The 23906-nt window shown below is 40.8% G+C and overlaps 1 protein-coding gene across 5 annotated transcripts in view; it reads right to left on the bottom strand.

Moving 5' to 3' along the window:
• Window positions 1–23906, bottom strand: part of TNS3 (tensin 3) — a 509208-nt gene that overhangs the window by 75152 nt on the left and 410150 nt on the right. For all 5 annotated transcript variants that reach the window (XM_075827007.1, XM_075827004.1, XM_075827005.1 and 2 more), the window contains 4 exons: window positions 15011–16198; window positions 7107–7273; window positions 5902–6025; window positions 5739–5822 (listed from right to left, as the gene is read on the bottom strand). In XM_075827007.1, the coding sequence (XP_075683122.1) occupies window positions 5739–5822; window positions 5902–6025; window positions 7107–7273; window positions 15011–16198 (1563 nt within the window). The remainder of the gene's footprint in view (window positions 1–5738; window positions 5823–5901; window positions 6026–7106; window positions 7274–15010; window positions 16199–23906) is intronic.

The following is a 23906-nucleotide window of genomic DNA, read 5'->3' as shown; positions in this document are numbered from 1 at the left end:
CATAATAAAAATTTTAAACATGGAATTAAACTAATCTAGAAAATGAAAGTCTCAAGTATTGTAAAAATAGCTATAATATTCAAAGCGGTTACAAATATATTATCGTTTAAAGAAATGCATATCAAAATGGAAAATTTGACCTGGACACGGGCATCAATGACCCTTGGTCATGAAAGGGTTAAACAGGAAGTAGAGAGAGTAATTTTGTCCCATGTCCATTTCGAAGTGTTGTGTGAGGTTCCAGCAAGACCCTTGGCATGGCAATAAACGGTCACATTCTCAACCAAGATAAAAACAGTAAGACAAAAACCTATGATATGCAAGTAAAGAAATACTAATAATGCATAAGAATGGGCATATTTAAAATAAAAAAAAACTCCAGAAAATCTTAAATACATAGTAGCATATGTATGGGCTTACTGAACATTGTGGCATTTCTTACCTGCCTGCTCACCTGCTGTTCAAATGTCTATGATCAAGAATATGGTCACAATGCTATAAAAGTGCCCATCACACCAGAGGTACTCATAGCATTTATGGGGAAGTTATTAGCTGATGAATAGTCAATGCTGTGGCAATGACAATCCAAGAACCAAAGGTATGGTCACAATTGTGACCACAGAAATCTCTGATTCTACTCCTACCGTAAAATATTTGTAAGAATTAACTTCCGAAGGCATTTCAAAAAACATTTTTTTTTTTTTATATTGCACATTTTTATTTATTTATTTTTTAACATGTTTTGGATGGTATTTCATGGAGTACTGCACTTTACGACTGTAAATACTCCCAAGTAACTGATCGAAGTCATCAATACAAAGGACTGTTGACTTTAGCAGGGCCTACTCCTTTCTGGAATGCGGTCAGCTGTTGGGGCATCTCCTAGTTGCCTGGGTGAGAGAATGGCTTTACTTATTGAAGTCCCCATGACTAATAAAGCTTCTTTGTAACAGCTGTTCAGAATGTCCTTCTGCTCTAGTTTTTTGTTACATTCATTATTCCATACAAAAGTTGTGTGGCTACTGGCTAGAAAAATGAAGTTCAATGGTATTCCTCAAATGATAAAAAATGTTTCAATAGTTGACAACGATAGGTCATATCATAAAATACAAAGACACTGTAAAAGATAACTTGAACATTTGTCAACATAAATAAGTTTGCTTCCATCACTATCAGCCATGGATATCTGTCACCGATTCTATCTCCAACAATGGAGACACTTGTATAAAAGAGCTTAAAAGAGGCTCTGTCACCAGATTTTGCAGGCCATATCTGCTATTGCAGCAGATAGGCGCTGCAATGTAGATTACAGGAACGTTATTATTTTTAAAAAACGAGCATTTTTGGCCAAGTTATGACCATTTTTGTATTTATGCAAATGAGGCATGCAAAAGTCCAAGTGGGCGTGTATTATGTGCGTACATCGGGGCGTTTTTACTACTTTTACTAGCTGGGCGTTCTGATGAGAAGTATCATCCACTTCTCTTCAGAACGCCCAGCTTCTGGCAGTGCAGACACAGCCGTGTTCTCGAGAGATCACGCTGTGACGTCACTCACAGGTCCTGCATCGTGTCAGACGAGCGAGGACACCGGCACCAGAGGCTACAGTTGATTCTGCAGCAGCATCAGCGTTTGCAGGTAAGTAGCTACATGGACTTACCTGCAAACGCCGATGCTGCTGCAGAATCAACTGAAGCCTCTGGTGCCGGTGTCCTCGCTCGTCTGACACGATGCAGGACCTGTGAGTGACGTCACAGCGTGATCTCTCGAGAACACGGCTGTGTCTGCACTGCCAGAAGCTGGGCGTTCTGAAGAGAAGTGGATAATACTTCTCATCAGAGCGCCCAGCTAGTAAAAGTAGTAAAAACGCCCCGATGTACGCACATAATACACGCCCACTTGGACTTTTACTTTTAAACACACCCACTTGGACTTTTGCAAGCCTCATTTGCATAACTACAAAAATGGTCATAACTTGGCCAAAAATGCTCGTTTTTTAAAAATAAAAACGTTACTGTAATCTACATTGCAGCGCCTATCTGCTGCAATAGCAGATAGGGGCTGCAAAATCTGGTGACAGAGCCTCTTTAAAAAAAAAAAATCAATACTGTAAAAAAAAACAAAAAAACAAATAAAGTGGATATAGGGGTTCTACAGGTCATACATTAGGAGTATAGTTGACATTTCACATTCAACAGACACATCAATTCCATCAAAACAGTTCAAGGAAACAACCCTACACACAGACATACACATCCAGTTCACATTCTGCAGGGATGTAATCAAACCATGAGACAGCTTAAAGAAAATGCAAGCACACAAACCTACCAAATGAAGCAGACATTTCTTTGTGCCGCTCAGAAATGGGGGAAAAAAAAAAGCTAAAGACCACAAAACAGAAATCCGGGTAATTATTCTTAAAATGTGTTGCTTTCCCTTTACTATAAAAGTCAGAAGTTAAAAAGCTCCATAAGCGGCTGTACAGGCAGGGACGGCTCTTGCTGATGTTCTGTTCCACTTCATATAGAAGTTTCTTGTATTTCCTCCTCCCACTGACGTTCCGAAATAAACATTCTACCAAAGGATATTCATGTAATCGGTTATTAGAAGGGTAAGGGGAATACAAGCTTCTGTCAGTGTTAGACCCAGCCGAGGAGTTTACTCCAGGCAGCTGAAAATAATTCAGCAATTGTCTGGAGCTGCTGTATGCGCTCACTGCCAGCCAGAGATTTCCTCTACCAGAACTCCGCCTCAATCCTTTTTTTTCTCATCTCAGCCTTGCTCCCTAACCAGCTCTGATACACGCAGCACATTGTTTCTCATGCTCCCATTCCACATTTACCAATGGACTGACTGTGCTGTAGGGCAAAGGCCACATCCCTCATCTGAATTCATAAAATTACAGCAATGCAACCCAAAAGTATACATATGTATGGACTGTTTTGTTCTGCTAAGCACAGTAGGAGCTCATTATTATAGATGTGGCATAACTATTTAAGATGTCCCCAAAATATATCATTATAGCTGGAGTGTTGTATAGCAAGGTCTGTAAAATATGACTTGCCATTGTCTACTGTATATAGCCAATTGAGGGTACAAAGTGGCTGCATAACCGTTCATAAAATAGAGCTTCATCATTTTTTGGGTCGTTTCTAGAATCTTATCAAATATATTAAATTAATAAAGTACATCGTACCCATTATATTGTGCACGTTGTACAAGTGAATACTTCCAGATCCCAATATTTCTTTGTTCAGGTCATTTAATATTTCCAAAGAAAAAGAGAAGATCGCTTTTATGATATGACTAAGACCATAATAGAATCCATTACTGTCAGTATAGGCATACCACAAGCAAACACCTTAACTTCAAAAGAATGTATGCAGTATATAGTGAAGGATATGTCCCTTACCATAAACCAGTGGTTGTCAACCGACCATGTTATGGGAGCACCCATGGGCCATATATACGGCCTCCGGACCACCACTGCTATTAACACATGTTACCTTTGAGATTAGCTACGGAAATATTGGGTACAACCATAAAGTAATCTACTGTGGCCTTGGCTACTTATTTGCTTCTCCGATCTCCCTGTTACTCACATGGCGTTTGTTTTCATTTTTGCCATCGGCGTTGTATGCTTGGCTGCCTGTAGCTCCCCCTTGTTACTAAAGATGCGTCCTGCATCTGTTCCATTGGCTGCGTGGTTATTAGGGAGCCGACTTGTGGGTGGGCGTCGCTGGTTGACGTCTTACTCTCCCATTGGATCGGCCCGGTGCTACGCAATGCCTGGGAGGTGGGGACTGGGCTTTAAAGCTTCCTTGTTTCCCCGGCGCGCGCTAGACCGACATCAGTGTCTCGTATGCGCCGCTATACTACTTGAACAGCTGAATATCAGCTGACCGGCATCTCGTGAACAAATACGAGTAATATCAGGCAATTCATACCCCTGAGGACGCTCCCCTTATGTGGTGCAGAAACGCGTAGGGAAGTGTGCCTGTAATCTGTGGCAATCAGATCTTACTAATATTTGCCAGCACATTTAAAGAGGAGGTGTTGAAAATCACATCAGACTTGTCAGGCACTGTTTAATGAGTGCACGTTGATTGTCTACTTCACATTCCCCTTACTGTGCACTCTTGATCTGGCTGCCAACGCCTGTACTTGGATCTTTTGGCACTCTGTGCCCTACTATATTTTAATAAATTATCATTAAAGAATTATTTTAAACGTTTATACAGGCAGAACATGCATAAAGTAATCTACCTGGATAATATAACAGCGATTTCTAAAAGGTTGGCTTACGAAACTCCAGTCTTCGTAAATCTGACGCATAGTTTTTTCTTACCAGGCTAAAGCCGCACATCATGTGAAATCTACATCTGCAGATGTTTTAGTCACAATAAAACCAGGAACCTGTGCCAAATCAATACGGTGCCTTTATTATTTAAGTACTTAAAGTCCAGGAAAACGCTTGGTGGTGTCTGACAATACATTTCCTCTGCAGATTGTTCTTTTGTCAACTGCAGGGAAGCAAAGCAACAAAAAGGATGTGCAGGGGAAATGGAGCGAGTATATGTTGTAAAGAACACAATAATACAGCTGCACATTTAGCATCGTATTTAAGGAGCAAGCAATAGTTAATAAGACCACTTAAATTTACAGCAAATAGGAAAAGCATACATCATCGCTACCAGCGCAAAGCAACCAAGCTGCTGTGCCAACAGTTGCAAGAACATGGATTTTCCAGGTTTGCATTGTATGGGTTAGATGATAGGAAATTATGAAGATAGATTTACATTTACCCTTAAAGTACATAAGTAGCAGTATTATTGATGGCAGCCCAGTACTTTAACTAAATGCATCGCTCTAACTAAAAGCGTTAAAGGAAGAAAAAAACATTAGATAATGAAGTGGTGTAGTAACAGAGTGCACTGGGATATCACTTACTGACCGCATAGAATGGATGGAAGGTTACACCATTACTTGTATTCCCTGCTTGATTAATGCTGCGCACACCACATGGTTTATCATTTCTAGATTCATTTTAGATATATACTAAGAACAATGTGCACAACTGACAATTTGACATGGTATGGTTCACTAGATATTGCTGAGAAGTCAGCCATATTGCTATTGCTTTGCTCTGGAAAACTGTACAAAGGTTATGTTTCTGATGCTTATTCATAGAAACATTCATATACAGTACATATAAACGCCATTACAATCTACTACATTATTAAAAAACATGCGATAGTGAAACGGCAAAATTATAGAGGAATGTGAAAAGAAGAACTCCTCAGTCAGACAACATTGTATTAGCATTAGGCTAGGGTTACATAACGACTTTGGCCACAACACAGATCACGCGGCCAAAGATCGCTGTGTGCCCTTGCATGCATCACACGTAAAGTCAACGTGGCTGTGTTGCAACCCGCGAGTTGCAGGGAGAGTGACCTGACATTCACAAGAAATCCAAATCTGCTGGATTTTCGTGACTGTCGGTTGCAGTAACCCTCAGGTCACAATGCGGCCACATTGCCCTTGCGTGCATTTCACGTAAAATGAGTCACACATCGATTTTTGGGCGCGCGACCAGAGTCACTGCCAAAGTCACGTGTAGTCCTAGTCTTATAGACAGCCTGGATGGGTAATTTATACATTCATTATTATGTATTTAGCAACTTTTAGTACATGGATTTAAAAAAAATCTCACTCATATTTAGGTGTTTACTTACCATGACCTGCTGTATACATAACTGAAGGGCTGTAGAACGGATGCCTTTCCTCAATCATCGGAGTATAATTTGGAGATGTGCGTACTGAAAATAAAAACAAGATTATCTTAACTTCTTTGGGAAGAAGTTCAGGATGCAGGCACTTATGAAATCTAATGCTCACCATATGGAGTTTCTGGTGAAATAGGGAAAGCTGGTGTAGGTGGAACAACTTCCTTGCCATTTTTTGAACAACTAAAAATGTTATCTACTTCATCAACCTCCCCTTGATAGCTGGAAAATGTTTCCTATAACAAAAAATATATAAAAAAAAAAAAAATTGACAAAATGGTTACAACAGAAATTACCTAAGCCAATAATACTAAAAACAGTGGCTAAAAGTCCAATACCAAAGCGTCTTGAAGAAGGGGTTAGTTGGGCAGCCAACTCATACTTGGAGTATGCAGCGTGGCATTGATTTGAAAGGGGCTTTTCTAGTCAATATGTCACGAAGTCTGATCAATTGGTGTCCGTCCGTGGGACCTCAACTAATCCTGAGAATTTGCATATGGTAACTGTATCGACATTTCAAGGCTCTACGCTATGTGGTGAGCTGTACAGGGGATTGTCATAATTCACATAAGTTCCAGTGCCCAATGAGGCTTACAAGCTAACTTTCTTATCTCAAACAAACACAGACATACACACTATTCCCAATTTCAAAGGATTCCAATGAACTGATCAATATGTTCTTTGAGAGCGTGGGCGAAATTTGGAGAACCAGGAGGAAACCCCATCAAACATAAGAAATACATACCCATCTTCATGCAGATGCTTAAATTGGTTGGCTTCAAAAGGACCCTAGTGCCGATAGTAATTTTGTGCTCATACTTGTGTGGATCTTTGGATCTGTGTTGCATATGCATATAGGTGTGATTGTAAGTATATAAGTGCATATAGTACATGAGTACACTTATACTCTTATAAGTGAATCTTAAACGGGTCGTCAATATTAGATAAATCATGGCTGCTTTCTTTCACAGCCATGTTTTTATAATCCTGTTAAAAGTTGTTAAACATTGCACCCAGCAATTTGGGAGCAGAAGTTAAATCACTGCACAACTGGGAATATTTGCAATTCAGCCGTTTTGGGGCCCTCCACATAAGTTGTAATGGCAGCCATACTGGTTATTAACCCAAGTTTCGCAGACATGTGATTCATAGTGCACTTGACTTAAGTGAACTCATGGTTGTGTACATCTTTTTACAAAATTCCTAACCATGTAAACAAACACCCAAGCCATGTAAGTAAAACCTTTTATAGTAGAAGATCACAGTTTGAATTGAGTTGGGTTCAGAGATCACCCTTGTTAAAAATATCAACAATACCTCTTTGGACTGTGACTGCCTCATGTCAGAAAATGACCTGGGTGTAGAATCTTGCTCTGGAGACCTCTTCCATTCATATCTGGTACACTGTGAATCTGAGCCATCATTGTCATACTGACCAAAACTAAGCTTTCTGGCTCTGGTTAATGAACTGTTGTTCTGTGACCCTGTGAGAACAAACACTATAATTAGTTGCGGTTTACTTGATGTTAAACATAGTATTGTACAAACTGGTCCTTATTCCTTGGCAAGCTTCATTTCATCATTTAATAGTTGGTTAATGGCTTCCTCACCTGTTACCCCATAATAGTTTCGTCATCTGTGGCCCAACTCCTCTAAAGGCCTATATCTTTCCTGAAGATATACTTCTGACTGTATGATGTAAATTCCCTTCTTACAAGGACTGTGCTCAATTTTTGGAATCACCCATACTTTTAAATGCAACACCGAGCATTAAACCTCACTTTAACCACACAATTCCATTAAATAGTACTGTAAATGTTCATCAAAAATTGTGGTAGGTCATGTGTTTTTCACAGAAACTGCCTTTTTTCTATACAACGTCCCAGATTCAGCAGGACAATCCCTGATTTCGAGTGGTGTTCCGCTGTCCCGGGCGGCCGGTGATATGTCCCAGTTTCAACCATATCCTCCACTCGTCGTGGGAACGGGCAAGGTAAGTATTTATTTTATTATGCACTATGGGGCATTATACTTATAGGGGTGCCTGCTAAGGGGGCATTATACTGTATGGGGGTACCTGCTAAGAGGGCATTATACTGTGTGGGGGCACCTGCTAAGGTGGCATTATACTGTGTGGGGGCACCTGATAAGGTGGCATTATACTGCGTGAGGGTGCCTGCTAAGGGGGCATTATACTGTATGGGGGTAGCTAAGTGGGAATTATACTCTTTATGGGCAGCTATGGGGCATTATATTGTGTGGGGATAGCTATTTGGCATTATACTGTGTGGGAGGCACTATGTGGTTTTATACTGTGTGGGCAAAGCTAAAGGGACATTATACAGTGTGTCGGGTTCTATGGGGGCATTATACTGTGGGGAGGCAGTGTGAAAGCACGGTACCATGTGGAGGGCACTATCGGAGCATGACGACGTGTGGGCTGAACTGGGTGTGTATGGGCAGGGTTAGAAGTATGGCTTAACAGGAAAAGAATATGGTTGTCCCTCTTGGCAATACTTGAAAGTTGGGATGTCGAACACTTATTCAGGTTATGCCAAATGTGAGGTACTGGAAAGCTTTGTGTGGCCCTGTACTGATGCTATTCATCAGGACTTAGCCTTGTGCTAGTCCACTATTAAGCTTCTGCAAGGTGCATTTCTTTCTATCTATTCTAAAACACAAAAGTTATTTGGATGAATAGCATCATCTTATTGAAAAGGTTTTGTGTTTAGTGAGGTAAAAGATTAGACAAACAGAGTTCTATGTCGATGTAAAGATGAAGTTCCGAACGTAAACTAAACTACTTTTAAAACTCAGATCTACAGAAAGTGTTCCCTGCCCCCACTCACTTTGAAACCCGGGCTGCAGACCTATAAAGCATACTCTTAAACAACAAAAATGTTCCATTAAGGAGAATGAACAGTGCTTTTCAATTAGAAAGTTAATGCTTTTAAACAGACAAGAAAAGAGTTTCTCAAGCACATTCCTTCGAGCCCACTATTTGAATTGATCCTGAATATACATCTATATAATGAAAATCAATAGAACAATAAATCTTACTAGAAGTAATTTCGCATCTGTCTCCATAGATCACTACAAACTCAATAATTTATTAAACGTCTATGAACCATATAGAAACTTCTAAACACCTGGGTAGGAAAAACAAGAACATGCAATGTTTTTAATGACAGGGAAAATAATTTTGTGAATGACAATTCACTTTTCCTGCCAACAATTTTTGCCACAGTGTGTCAAATGTACAATGGCAGACCTTATCGCTCTTGTATTCAAACTTTTCTTAAGAAAAAGGGTCACTTGTCAGAGCATCCAGATGCCAGCTTTCATCTTAACAGTGTATTGTATTATCTTATAAAATTTCTATGAACACATTAATTTACGCAAAAGTTTTACGCCAAAACGACGACAAGTCTGCAGCACATACACTTCATTGTCTCGATAAGTTTAGAGTGTGGAGTTTATATATAGATACAATGGTCTTTGGATGTATATATTTTGAAGACCGTGTAAATAGTGCAAACTGTGCCAAACTTAGCCCACATGGCCGGATACATTTAGCACCACGTTAGACCGATTTCGCCTCCTAAGGCACTATTCACGCGACCGGTTTTAAACTGCCGTTTATTCTTTTTAGCGGCCGTCACACTGCTGGATTAAATTCTGTTAACCCCAATGGGACTTTTCACACGGCCGATTTTTTTTGACAGCCCGTTTTACCGGGCCTACAAGAAATAGAACATACCCCATTTCAGGCCGTTGTCACGGCTACACGGCTCCCATACAATTCAATGGGAACGTGTAAAAAATAGCCGTCACTTGGATGCCATCCGAGTAACTGCCGTTAAAAAGGGTTCCTGCCCTGGAGTCCCCGAGCAGAGCATCAGCTAGCACTCTGCCCTGTGACTCCACTACTGCTCCTGACGTCACGGTCAATATATGGACAGCGACGTCAGGAGTTTCCCTTCGCTGGAGTCCCAGAGCATCAGCTAGTGCTCTGCTCGGAGACTCCATTGATGTGGAAGCTCCTGATGTTACTCTCCATATTTGGACAGTGACTTCAGGAGTTTCCCTAGCTCTGGAGCCCCAGGGCAGAGCATTAGCTATATGGACAGTGATGTCAGGAGTATTCCCAGGGCTGGAATCCCGGGGCAGAGCCTCTATTAATGCTCTCCCTGAAGATTCTGACTCATATATATATATATATATATATATATATATATATATATATATGACAGTGACATCAGGAGCTATCCCATGACTGGAGTCCCAGGGCAGAGCCTCTACTAGCGGCCCGCCCAGGGACTCCAGCACTGCTCCTGACGTCACTATCCATATATGGGCAGTGACATCAGGAGTTTAACATGGCTCCAAGGCTGGACCCAGGAATGGGAAGTATAATATTTTTTACATTTTTTTTCTGTTTGTTTTTGTTGTTGTTGGACTACTTTGGATTCGAGGACTACGTCGATGACCGCAGGTTTTTTTTTCTTTTTCACTAAAATGGTTAACGAGAGTTGTGAGTTTATTTTTTAATTTCAATAAAATATCTTCTCTACGTGTCTTTTTAAAAAAAAAAAACTATATTACTACTAACTTAGTAATGGCAGCGTCATTAGTAATGGCAGCTTAGTGCTAGCTGTTAAAAAAGCTAACATTAACTCCCCCCCATTATTACCCGGTACCCACTGCCACCAGGGGTACCGGGAAGAGCCCGGTAGGATCGAGTACCCGATCATCTGCAGTGGCCCTTCCCACCCTGGTAATGCTAGCCTGCTGCTATGTTGTATCTGGCTGGTTATGAAAAATGGAGGAGGACGTCACGTTTTTACATTTTTTTAAATTAGAAAAACCGATGTGTGGTACCCCCCAGTTTTCATAACTGGCCAGATACAACAAAGCAGCAGCAGGCTAGCATTATGGTGGGAAGGGCCGTGGTATTTGGGCTTTCCCAGCCTAATACCAGCTTGCGGCTGCCCAAGTGCCCAACCGTCACTACAGACGCTCTGATACTGGATCATACCCGTCTCTTTCCGGCACCCTGGTGGCGATAGGTACCGTGGTAATAACGGGGGATTAGTGCTAGCCTTTTCACCAGCGAACACTAAGCCCCGCCTTAGTAATGAACGCTGTGAATCAGACAGCGGTCATTACTAAGGTGGTAGTAATAAAGTTAAAAAAAACACATTCATAGAAAGAAATATTTTATAGAAATAAGAAACCACCATACAACCCTTGTTAACCATTTTATTGAGCATAAAAAAAAGTAAATAGAAGTAGTCCAACAAGAGAATCTGTAGAAAAAAAATACAAAACAACCCAAAAACTAAAAAAGATAAAATTAGTAACAAAAAAAAAACAAAACAAAGCTAAGCAGTTATTATACTCCACTTTCCTGGGTCCAGAGCTGGAGTCGCAATGTCAGAGAGCTACGTGGTTTCAGTACCTTTGGGAGTTATAAGGGCCTAGGGCAGCATCAACTCTAAATACGGCCCTGTTTTCACCTACAATCTCCCCCAGGCCCCCCACATAACTTCTGCCTACATCTATGCCCCTTCCCCCTCCTCCCATAAAGCCTCTGCCACCATCTGTGCTCCCACCATAAATAAAGTTCAGTGTCCTCTGCCATTTTCTGTTAACCATAGTACCCCTAACTCTTTCTGTGCCCCCTGCCACCTTTTGTATTCCGTCACCGACACACTCATAGAGCCCTGGGCACATTCTGACCACAAAAAGAGCCCCTTCCTCAGACTTCTGCCCCCCCCTGAACTAAAACAGTGGCCAGTCTCCTGCTGTCTACCCTGTCCCTGCTCCCTCGCAGAGCCCTGTAATCTTCTGAACCCTCCTCGGTTCTTCGTTCAACATCTGCGGTTGCTGTCCGAATTGCTGAGAAATCAGTCAAAACTACAGTACAGCAACGGTTCAATGGTTTTGAGGACATGGTAGCAAGTCAAAAATATCAGAGAAAAACGCCAGAAACGAATGCTAAAGCAGAGGGATCAGACCAAGCTCTCTATACTCTGAAAGCAAGAGAAAATGCTGACTGGGTGATCAAGTGACCTTCCTGTGGGTGTTTTTAGTGGGTTGGTACACAAACACAAATTGAAATTCATCTGGTTTTAAAATGGACAATGAAAAACTAAACTCAAAACGGTTTTTTTTTGTTTTTTTAAGAGGTTGGGGGAGGGGGGATTATAAAAAACAAGCCTGCAATTCCGCCATATTTTTATTATTTTTGGTGTTTTCAAGGCATGGACTTAACTACACTCTGCAGGACAGTACGAATATGGTTATACTTTTTGATCACTTTTTATTCTGTTTTTGGGAGGCGAAACGAAAATTCTGGCATTGTATTTTTTTAACGGCATTCACTCTGTGCCAGTGGCGTAGCTATAGGGGTCGCAGCGGTCGCAACTGAGACCGGGCCCCTAGCTAGGGGGGGCCCGTAGGCCCCCCTCACCACAGTAGTGCTACAATGATTCCTCTGCATTGCTGGATCCCTGCTGGGGTACAAAAGAGACCCAGTAATGTATTTTAAAGCATTGGTGGCAGCTCGGCGGTGAAATAGTCATTGCACGGAGGGGGAAGACTCTTGCCTGCCCACTGTGCTGTCCAGCCAATCAGCTCGCTTCTAGCCGTTTCCCTCTTCCTCGTGACCTGTGCAGAGGGAAAGGAATGGCTACAGCAAGAAGATCGTTTGCATGTCTGCTCCTCCCAGGATTCCGGACTCCTGCTGCTCTCTGACCCCACACCCGATGTATGTAAGTAACACCTTCATTGTGTGTAAGTCTGTCATGCTGAGCAGTCACACTTCAGGGCTGACAAATCTATCTATCTATCTATCTCTCTCTTATCCAATCGCGGTGTGTCGGCGATTCACAGAGTGAACAAGTGACCGGAATGAAGGGGAAGCAATGCTCCCCCTTCAAAATAGCTTATTAGCCGGGGTCCCGGCGGGTGTCTGCTAGGCACTATATCTAAGCCAACCACATGGTAGATTTAGATATATGGTCCATGTGTGATCCTGTCTGCTGGACCCTGTATCTAAACCTAGCTCGTGTTAGGCTTAAACAGAGAGTCCAACAGACGTGGGCCCTGTATCTAAGCCTACAATGTGTGTTACTAATGTTTTTTTTGTTTGCTTGTGTTTTTTTGCAGGTTCGGTCATTGGACTACTTTGGATTCGAGGACTACTTCGATGACAGCTTTTTTTATTTTGAATAAAATGTTTAATGAGGGTTGTGTGGGGGCGACAATTACGAAGGCGGTAGTAATAAAGTTTAAAAAAAATACAAATATACAGAAAAAATATTTTATTGAAATGAAAGAAAAAAAAAAACACAGAACCCTCATTAACCATTTATTGAGAATAAAAAAACGGCGCCATCGAAGTAGTCCAACATCTGAACCTGTAAAAAAAACACAAACCCAAAAAGAATTTGTAACACATAAAAAAGCAAAACAATTCTTATACTTACGTTTCCGGGGCCTAGTGCTGGAGCCGCAATGTCAGCGAATGGGCCCTGTATCTAAGCCTATTATGTGTGATACTATCTGCTGAGCCAATGTATCTAATCCTATCAATATATATATATATATATATATATATATATATATATATATATATATATATATATAGCCCCTGACATTTTAAGACCTTAGTGACGCCCCTGGCTGCTAGTGTTGCATCATTGAGTCACTTAGGAGACCCATTGATGCAGCTAAAAGCTGCGGACCGTCGACCATGAGAAGAAATTTGGGGGGGCCCAAGAAGAACTTTTGCACCAGGGCCCATGAGCCTTTAGCTACACCCCTGCTCTGTGCGATAAATAATGTCATAATTTGATAGTACAGGGTTGGTTGCAAATGCAGTGATACCAAATTCGTATGTTTTATTCATGTTTTTTTTCCCCATAAGTGTTTTTTTTTTACTTGAATTACATCTTTTTAATATGGTTCTAAAAATGTATGGATTTTTTTTTACAACACTTATTAGTCCCACAGGGGGATATAAAAACGCCATCCTTTGATCGCTTAGGCCCCATGCACAAGACAGTATTTCCACCTATCCCAAAATACTGTCCGTAAATACGGATCAGTAGGCATTCCGTATTTCATCCGTATATTTAAAAGGGTGTCCGTAAATACGGTCCATATTGCATCCGTATATACGGATCCGGACAAAAAAGAGGGAGGTTGCAAATGATGTCATCAACATGTTGCCTAGCAATGCTTCTGTAAATACGGACGGTTTACAGATAAACATCAGTAGCCATCCGTATTTACAGAAGCTCCCAAAGGCTTCTATGGGAGAGTCTGTGCCATAATTACTGAAAAGAATAGGACAGGTTCTATAATTTTTTCAGCACGGACACCCGTCAGTAAAAATACTAAAAGGTGTCCATTGCCAATAGAAATTAATGGGTCCGTAATTACGGATGAAAAATACTGTTGTGTGCATGGGGCCTTACATAATACACTGCACTTCCAGGATCAGGGCTAGCTGGTATATTACAGCTGAAACCCGCTGCTACTGGTGCAGGTTAATAATCTGTACATGTATGGCGTCTCGCGTTAACGTACCGTCCATTAAATTGCTTGGCAGAGCTCAAAGAATCTACAGCTTCTGTTGGCTTCTCACAGCTCTATTAAGGAGAGCCAAACATGGTCTATAGTTTATAATAGAAGTCTATCATTCGTGTTTAGCTCTCCTGAGTAAGAGTGAACATAGCCTCTAAAAGTCCCACTGAAATTACAGGTAAATTAATGTATTGGCAGCTTTACTCAGCCCGCTGTAACATTAAAAGTTTAAAAGGGCTTCTCTGGAAATCCTTAGAATAGGCATCAAATGTTAGATCAGCCAGGCCATGGAGGTCGAGAATGGGGAAAATTGAAGTACAAGACATATATGTGCCGATGTAAAACAATTTAGAGGATATGTTGCGGCCCTTCTACTGTGCTGATCGGCAGGTGTTTCCCCACTGAAGAAGCATTGATTACACGAACCTGGACAGAATACCAGTCTCTGGGATTAATAAAAGCTACAATTCAATGACAGCAAAAAAAAGATTTAAAAAAAAAAAAAAAAAGAAAAAAAAAGTGTGAGGAAGATGCATAAAGTATATTGGAAAGTTGCATATCTTTTCATTATACAATAATGCTTTGGCCTTTTAAACGCACAGAAATACTTCATTTAGCGTTCTTACCTTCTTGAAATACTTTTTGTCTTTTCTCTGCCTCTAAAGGGGTATAAAGACCACTGTTATCTGCATCAGCAGTCAAGAAGCTACTATTCGCTGTACTAGAGTTCATCCGAGTTGGAATTGGTTCAAAAGTTGGATCTAACTCTAATATTAATCTATTAAGCTGCTCAATTGACTGGTCAATGTCCAATGTTGGAGAGGAAGGTATTTCTTCAGTGTTTACTTCAATTTCATTTGGTGCTTGCTGCATTGAGGACTGCTTGTTGACATCAGGAGCTATGTTCTGAGCAGGACTTGACATACTTATTTGTGCAGCATCGCTGCGATTAAATCCTCTGTTAGATACAGAAGAGACTTTCGATATTTCAGGTGTGTTAGATGAAGAGTCCAGTGAAGTATGTATAGTGAAACGACTTTCATTATCAGCACTATAACTATACTGCTGTGAACTGACCATTTGCTGTTGGCGTACCCACGTTTGAGTAGAATAATTGCTCTGTACATAGGGAGGAGGTTGTGCTGTTGGCTTTTGTACTTGCTTTGCTTCATGGATGGTGTATGATCTTTCATACATATGGTCAATGCTGATACCCAAGTCAGGCACTAGATTATGGCTATGTTCATCTCCAGTATTACTGCAAAAGCCATCAGACAGTAATGAATTCTGACTGCTTTTATGGCAGCTAAAGTTGCCAAAGTTGTTCGAATGTCGACCTTCTGATGATGATAAAGTACCTATGCTGTCCACACTGTGTAAATCGTGATTTGGCATTTCGTCATCTAAAATATCAGTTTCCCTTTCTTTAAGCTTTGTGTTTCCATTTACATGAATTTGAGCAGGTATTATAAGGCGTGTCCCACTATACTTGTTTTGAGCATCGGTCATATCCTTCCGTGAGCTTGTTGGGTTATTTACCCCAAACCCACTAAGAAGTTGATCCAGTTCTGCCTTCTCTTTTGGACTCAGACCTGGTTTGCTTCTTGATCCTAGCTTTTCTTCTGTTCTTTCTGTTCTAACAGAAGCAGATGAGTGTCCAGAATCACTACTAACAGATAAGGTGTGATCTCTATGATCGGGACTGCTGGTCAGGGGAACTTCTGGGTTAAGAATTGTAATTGATCCATCTGAAAGACTTTTCTTTCTCACTTTGGCATACAAACTTCCGTCAAGAGGGCCCTGGGTGTGAGGCACTGTAAAATATAAATAGTTTAAACATTGTTAAAATTTTCAATTTGAAATTTAATTTTGTTAGAATATTAATCAAAATTAAATATATGATAAAACACCAGTAATGGATGCCAATACAACCCTGTCCTCCCACATACATTCTCATATTAATTTGAAACACCACTAAATTAAATTGTAACCGGACACAAACTTTATTTCTTTGAATTTATGTGAGACAACTACTGCACCTGTAAGCACTCAGATTTAGCTCACTAATAGAAGATGCAATCTAGGATTACACATTTTTAGAAGCAGAAATATTATTTTACATTAGGCAGGGTCCTCTCTCCTTTTTACTTGTTTGTTACTTCCCAAAATAGTGAAGCGCTGTGTTATATATTGGTGCTATATAAATAAAGATGGTGTGTTGTTGTTTGGCCTAGCAAGCAGGGTAGCCCGCTCTATGAATTATCAAGGCGTCACAAATAGGCTTCTACCTGGCTAGTGACGTTGCGCCTCATGACTTACACACTATTCCTCCATGTTTCACACACTTGTATCCCATTATTCATTTATTTTTTAGGCACTTCACTCATTACTGCCCCCTATATTTCACTCACATTATTACACTTGCACATACACTATTCATTTATTATTTCTTACTACACATCCCATGCACCACATACCACTCCCCTCAAGACTAGTGGGAGTGGCTATTATTATTTAAAGCACCTGCTCACTCGCCTTCATCAGCGTTTCAGACCTGGCTGTGTCCATTTGTAAGTATGGCCTTTTTCGGTGTTTTTGAATAAATGTCCTTGTTTTTATCTGTTTTGTCTGTACATCAGGAGCTTTTCGCTCCAGTTAGGGACTCGCAAGTCTGGGGATCCTTGTCGTGGATTGCGAGCTTGCGTCCTTTTGGCCAAAATGATCACTAATACCCCAGGTATTTTTCATTATTACTTATATTCGCTTCTTTTGGACACAGCCAGGTCTTTGATGCTGGGAGAGCATGGTGTGTTGTTGTTTGGCCTAGCAAGCAGGGTAGCCCGCTCTATGAATTATCAAGGCGTCACAAATAGGCTTCTACCTGGCTAGTGACGTTGCGCCTCATGACTTACACACTATTCCTCCATGTTTCACACACTTGTATCCCATTATTCATTTATTTTTTAGGCACTTCACTCATTACTGCCCCCTATATTTCACTCACATTATTACACTTGCACATACACTATTCATTTATTATTTCTTACTACACATCCCATGCACCACATACCACTCCCCTCAAGACTAGTGGGAGTGGCTATTATTATTTAAAGCACCTGCTCACTCGCCTTCATCAGCGTTTCAGACCTGGCTGTGTCCATTTGTAAGTATGGCCTTTTTCGGTGTTTTTGAATAAATGTCCTTGTTTTTATCTGTTTTGTCTGTACATCAGGAGCTTTTCGCTCCAGTTAGGGACTCGCAAGTCTGGGGATCCTTGTCGTGGATTGCGAGCTTGCGTCCTTTTGGCCAAAATGATCACTAATACCCCAGGTATTTTTCATTATTACTTATATTCGCTTCTTTTGGACACAGCCAGGTCTTTGATGCTGGGAGAGCATGGTGTGTTGTTGTTTGGCCTAGCAAGCAGGGTAGCCCGCTCTATGAATTATCAAGGCGTCACAAATAGGCTTCTACCTGGCTAGTGACGTTGCGCCTCATGACTTACACACTATTCCTCCATGTTTCACACACTTGTATCCCATTATTCATTTATTTTTTAGGCACTTCACTCATTACTGCCCCCTATATTTCACTCACATTATTACACTTGCACATACACTATTCATTTATTATTTCTTACTACACATCCCATGCACCACATACCACTCCCCTCAAGACTAGTGGGAGTGGCTATTATTATTTAAAGCACCTGCTCACTCGCCTTCATCAGCGTTTCAGACCTGGCTGTGTCCATTTGTAAGTATGGCCTTTTTCGGTGTTTTTGAATAAATGTCCTTGTTTTTATCTGTTTTGTCTGTACATCAGGAGCTTTTCGCTCCAGTTAGGGACTCGCAAGTCTGGGGATCCTTGTCGTGGATTGCGAGCTTGCGTCCTTTTGGCCAAAATGATCACTAATACCCCAGGTATTTTTCATTATTACTTATATTCGCTTCTTTTGGACACAGCCAGGTCTTTGATGCTGGGAGAGCATGGTGTGTTGTTGTTTGGCCTAGCAAGCAGGGTAGCCCGCTCTATGAATTATCAAGGCGTCACAAATAGGCTTCTACCTGGCTAGTGACGTTGCGCCTCATGACTTACACACTATTCCTCCATGTTTCACACACTTGTATCCCATTATTCATTTATTTTTTAGGCACTTCACTCATTACTGCCCCCTATATTTCACTCACATTATTACACTTGCACATACACTATTCATTTATTATTTCTTACTACACATCCCATGCACCACATACCACTCCCCTCAAGACTAGTGGGAGTGGCTATTATTATTTAAAGCACCTGCTCACTCGCCTTCATCAGCGTTTCAGACCTGGCTGTGTCCATTTGTAAGTATGGCCTTTTTCGGTGTTTTTGAATAAATAAAGATGATCATCATCATCATCCATCATCAATATCAATCATCATCTTCAATTATCATCATCAATCATTCATCATCATGAAACTCAAAAAACTTACCATTTACAGGAATTCTTAACTTAACCCCTTCCCGCAAAATCGCTTAACGTTACGTGATGGGTGCCAGTGTGTTAGCGCATCACCACGTAACTGTACGTGATGGTGATGGAGCTGGCTAAGTCATCACCACCGGGTGTCAGCTGTATATTACAGACGACACACTGCTGTAACTGGCAGGACCAGAGCTAGCCTCCGATCCGGCCGATTAACCCCTTAGATGCTGTGATCAAAAGCAATCGCTGCATCTAGGTGGTTTCTAGCCTGTCATCACCCCTTAGACCACTGCATCTAGGTGGTTTCTAGCCTGTCATCACCCCTGAGACGTAGTCTCTGGGATGCCGATGGTTGCCACGGCAACCGGAGGCCTAACAATGGCCTCCAGTCTGCCAAGTAGGGAAGCATTTAAGGCCACGCTCTGAGGCGGGGCCTAAAAGGCTTGCTATCAGGGCCAAGAAAATGCCACAGGCTCAGTAGCTGAGCCAGTGCCATTAGCCGCGGGTGTCAGCTGTTTGTCACAGCTGACATCCTGCTGTAACGGCCAGGACCGGAGCTAGGTTCCGATCCAGCCAAATAACCCCTTAGATGCAGGAATCAAAAGCGATCACTGCATCTAGGTAGTTAGATAGCACCCTATGGTTGCTAATGGCAACGATCAGCAACTGCGGGGGTGCCGATGGTTGCTATTGCAACCTGAGGCCTAACAATATCCTCCTAGTATGGAACCCCATTAGGCCCCGCCGAGAGGCTAAGCCTAATAGGCTTGCTGCGAGTGAATATCTGGCAGCTCTAATGCACTGCACTATGTAGGTAGTGCAGTGTATTAGAATAGCAATCAGGACTTCATGACTTCAAGTTAAAAAAAAAACATTTTGTAAAAAAATAAATAAAAAAAATAAAGTTTCAAGTAAAAAAAACAACAACCGCCATATTCACCATAACAACACTTATTATAGGAAAAAAACAGAACTAATTTGGTATCTCCGCGTCCATAATGACCCAAACTATAAAAATGTTCACTCTATTTTACCTGCACGGTGAACTCCGTCCACAAATAAAGTAAAAAACAATAAAGAATCGCGTCTTTTGTTCACTACCCCTCACAAAACAGAATAAAGTGATCTAAAAAAGCTGCATGTACCCCAAAATTATACCATTAAAAACTACAACGTTCCTGCAACAAAGACCTCCCACAGCTTTTCCTGCCGGAAATATAAAAAAAAAGTTACGGCTCTCAGAATATGGCGACAAAAAATAAGTTATTTGAAACAAAAAGTGATTATACAGCGCAGACACTGCAAAACCTAAAAAAAACAAAAAACTATATACATATGGTATCACCGTAATCGTATTGACCTGCAGAAGTAAATATGTAATTTATAGTGCACGGTTCTCGCTCTCAGATTATGGCGATGCAAAATGTGAAGTGTTCCAAAAGCAGATAACATCTGGCACCATTTATCAGTGTGACACTGGCCACACATCTGCGGATGAATTATTATACCTTCTTATTATGCCCTGATGTACGCCGCACAGATTACATATACCCCCACATTATAAACTGAAACATCAGCAATACCCCAAATAGAACTACTACTAAGCTAACTCTGCGCTCCAAAAGCCAAATGGCGCTCCCTCATTTCTGAACCCTAGAATATGCCCAAACAGAAGTTCACGTCCACATATATGGCATCGCCATACCCGGGAGAACCCGCTGAACAGTTTGAGGTATTTGTCTTCAGTGGCACGAACTGGGCACAACATATTGCGCACTAAAATGGCATATACCTGTGGAAAATTGCAATTTTCACCATCCACTGAGCATTCATTTCTAATTAAAACAAAAAAACAAAACCCTGTGGGGTCAAAATGCTCACTACACCCCTAAGAAAAATACCTTGAGGGGTGGAGTTTCCAAAATGGGGGGGTCACTACTTGGGAGTTTGTTTTATTATTTGACCCCAGAGCCCTGCCATTGTGGGCCTATGCTGCGAAAATCACCAAAATAGGCCTCGCATGCGCATTTGCGATTTCACTCACGATTTAAATGCCCTGAGGGGTGTAGTTTACAAAATGAGGTCACTTCTCAGGGTTTTCCACTTTACTCTGGTACCCAAGGGAGTTCTGCAAATGCGACAGGGCCTGTACACCAGTTCAGCAAAATCTGCGCTCTAAAAGCCAAATGGCGATCCTTTCATTTTGAGCTCTGCCCTGTGCCCAAACAGCAGTTTAGGGCCACACATGGGGTATTGCTATTGCCGTACTCAGGAGAAATTGAATAACAAATTATGGTGTTTTTTTCCTCCTATTACCCCTTGTGAAAATAAAAAATTGGGAGCAAAACTACATTAGTTTTTTATTTTCACTGCCGAATTCTAATAAAATCTATGAAACATCTGTGGGATAAAACCGCTCACTACACCCCTAGATGAATGCTCGGAGGCCTATAGCTTCCAAAATAGAGTCACTTCTCAGGGGTTTCCATAGTACTGGTATCTTAGGGGCCCTGCAAACGCGACATTGCATGTAGATTTTCATTTTCACTGCCTAATTCCAATACATTCAGCAAAACAACAGTGGGGTTAAAATGCTCACTATACAGCTAGATAAATTCCATGAGGGGTGTAGTTTCCCAAATGGTGTCACTTTTGCAGAGTTTGAACTGTTTGGTCCCTCAGGGGCTTTGCAAATCTGACATGGCACCGCAAACCATTCCAGCAAAACTTGAGCTCCAAAAGTCAAATGGTGCTCCTTCCTTTCGAAGCCATGCCGTGGGTCCAAACAGCAGTTTATTACTACATATGGGGTATTGCTGTGCTCAGAAGAGTTTGCTTTACAAATGTTGGTTTGCCTTTTCTCCTTTATCTAGTGTGAAAAGGAAAAAATATTAGGTAAAACTACATTCTATTAGAATTATTTTTTTTATATTTTCAATTTCAATACCCAATTCCAATAAATTCTGCAAAAACCATATGGGGTCAAAATGCTAACTATACCCCTAGAAATATTCCTTGAGGGTGTAGTTTCCAAAATGGGGTCTACACGGTTTTGGCACCACAAGACCTCTTCATACCGGACATGGTGCCTAAAATATATTCCAAAAAAGGAGGCCCCAAAATCCACTAGGTACTCTTTTGCTTCTGGGCCTATGTTTCAGTCCATTAGCACACTAGGGCCACATGTGGGATATTTCTAAAAACAGCAAAATCTGGGCAATAAATATGGAGATCTGTTTCTCTGGCAAAACCTTCTGTTACACAATTTTTTTTTATTACAAAGGAATTTTGGCAAAAAAAAAAAGAAGAAAATGGTACATTTCCCCTCTACTTTGCTTTACATCCTGTGAAATCCCTGAGGGGTTAAGAAACTTTTTGAATGTGGTTTTGAATACTTTGAGGGGTCTAGTTTTTAAAATGGATGATTTATGTGGACTTTCTAATATATAAGGCACTCAAAGCCACTTCAGTACTGAACTGGTCTATGAAAAAATAGCCTTTTGAAATTTTCTTGAAGTACAGTAAAAAATTGTGTAGTACCGTGTTAGCCAGAAACAATATGCAATGTTAAATACTTTTGCGTCAAAAAAGACAAAAGTATAGTAGGTATAATACCTTTATTGGCTAACCATAAAATAACATATGGTTAGCCAATAAAGGTATCATACCTACTATACTATGTCTTTCGTGACACAAAAGTATTTAACATTGGAAATTTTCTTGAAAATGTGAGAAATTACAAGGCTTCTAACTTTAGAAGTAAAGTCCTAGAAAAATAAAAAGACTTTAAAAAAACCGATGCCAACATAAAGTAGACATGGGAGATGTTAACTACTAACTATTTTGTGTGGTATTACTATCGATCTTACAAGCAAATACATTTAAATTTAGAAAAATGCTAATTTTTGCACATTTTCTCAGAATTTTGTAGTTTTCAAAAATAAACACTTAATGTACTTTATGTTAGTGGTAAAATTTGATTATGTCATGAGAAAACAATGTCAGAATCGCTTGGATACCTAAACGCATTCCAAATTTACCACATAAAGTGACATGTCTGATTTGAAAAAATTGTGTCCTTAAGGGTTTAACCCCTTAACCCTCAGCGGCGTAATAATACGTTGTGCTAAGTTTATCGCTAGCTCTCAGCGACGGACTATTACGTCGCGGGAGTAACGGCCATCCTCCCGACACATGCAGGAGCTGTGACAGCTGCTGTCTCGTACAGCAGCTGCCGCAGCTCATACATCAGGTACCGATCGCTGTATCCCTGCTGATTAACCCCTTAAAAGGAGTGTTCAATAGCGATCACGGCTTTTTAGGGGTTAAGCTACAATCGCCAGCCTGCTACACGATAGCGGCTGGCAATGGTGACTATGGCAATTGGACACCAAACAATGGCGTCCGGCTATGCCATCGACGAAAGCCTAGTGGGTCCTGACGAAGTCAGGACCCACTATGCTTGCGGTCAGTGAGTAGCGGACAGCTCTAATACACTGCACTACGCATGTAGTGCAGTGTATTAGAATAGCGATCAGGGCCTCCTGCCCTCAAGTCCCCTAGTGGGACAAAGTAATAAAGTTAAAAAAAAAGTTAAAAAAAGATGTGTAAAAATAAGAAAATAAAAGTTTTAAAAGTGATAAAAGTAAAAATCCCTCCTTTTCCCTTATCAGTCCTTTATAATTAATAAAAATATATAAACAAAACAAATAAACTATACATAATTGGTATCGCCACGTCCGTAACGGCCTGAACTACAAAATTATTTTATTATTTATCCCATGCAGTGAACACCGTAAAAGAAAATAATAATAAACCGTACCAGAATCACAATTGTTTGGTCACTTCACCTCACAAAAAATGGAGTAAAAAGAGATCAAAAAGTCGCATGTACCTAAAAATGGTACTGATCGAAACTGCGGTTCGTTACCCAAAAAATAAGTCCTCGCACGGCTTTCTTGATGGAAAAATAAAAAAGTTATGGCTCTTAGAATAAGGTAATACAAAAAGTAAATGCACAATAAAATACTTTTTGTAAAAAATCAAACGC

Source organism: Rhinoderma darwinii, chromosome 5 (genome assembly GCF_050947455.1).
Source record: "Rhinoderma darwinii isolate aRhiDar2 chromosome 5, aRhiDar2.hap1, whole genome shotgun sequence".
Taxonomy (NCBI): Eukaryota; Metazoa; Chordata; class Amphibia; order Anura; family Rhinodermatidae; genus Rhinoderma; species Rhinoderma darwinii.
The sequence above is the reverse complement of the archived record's forward strand: the minus strand, read 5'-3'. Positions and strand labels throughout refer to the sequence as shown.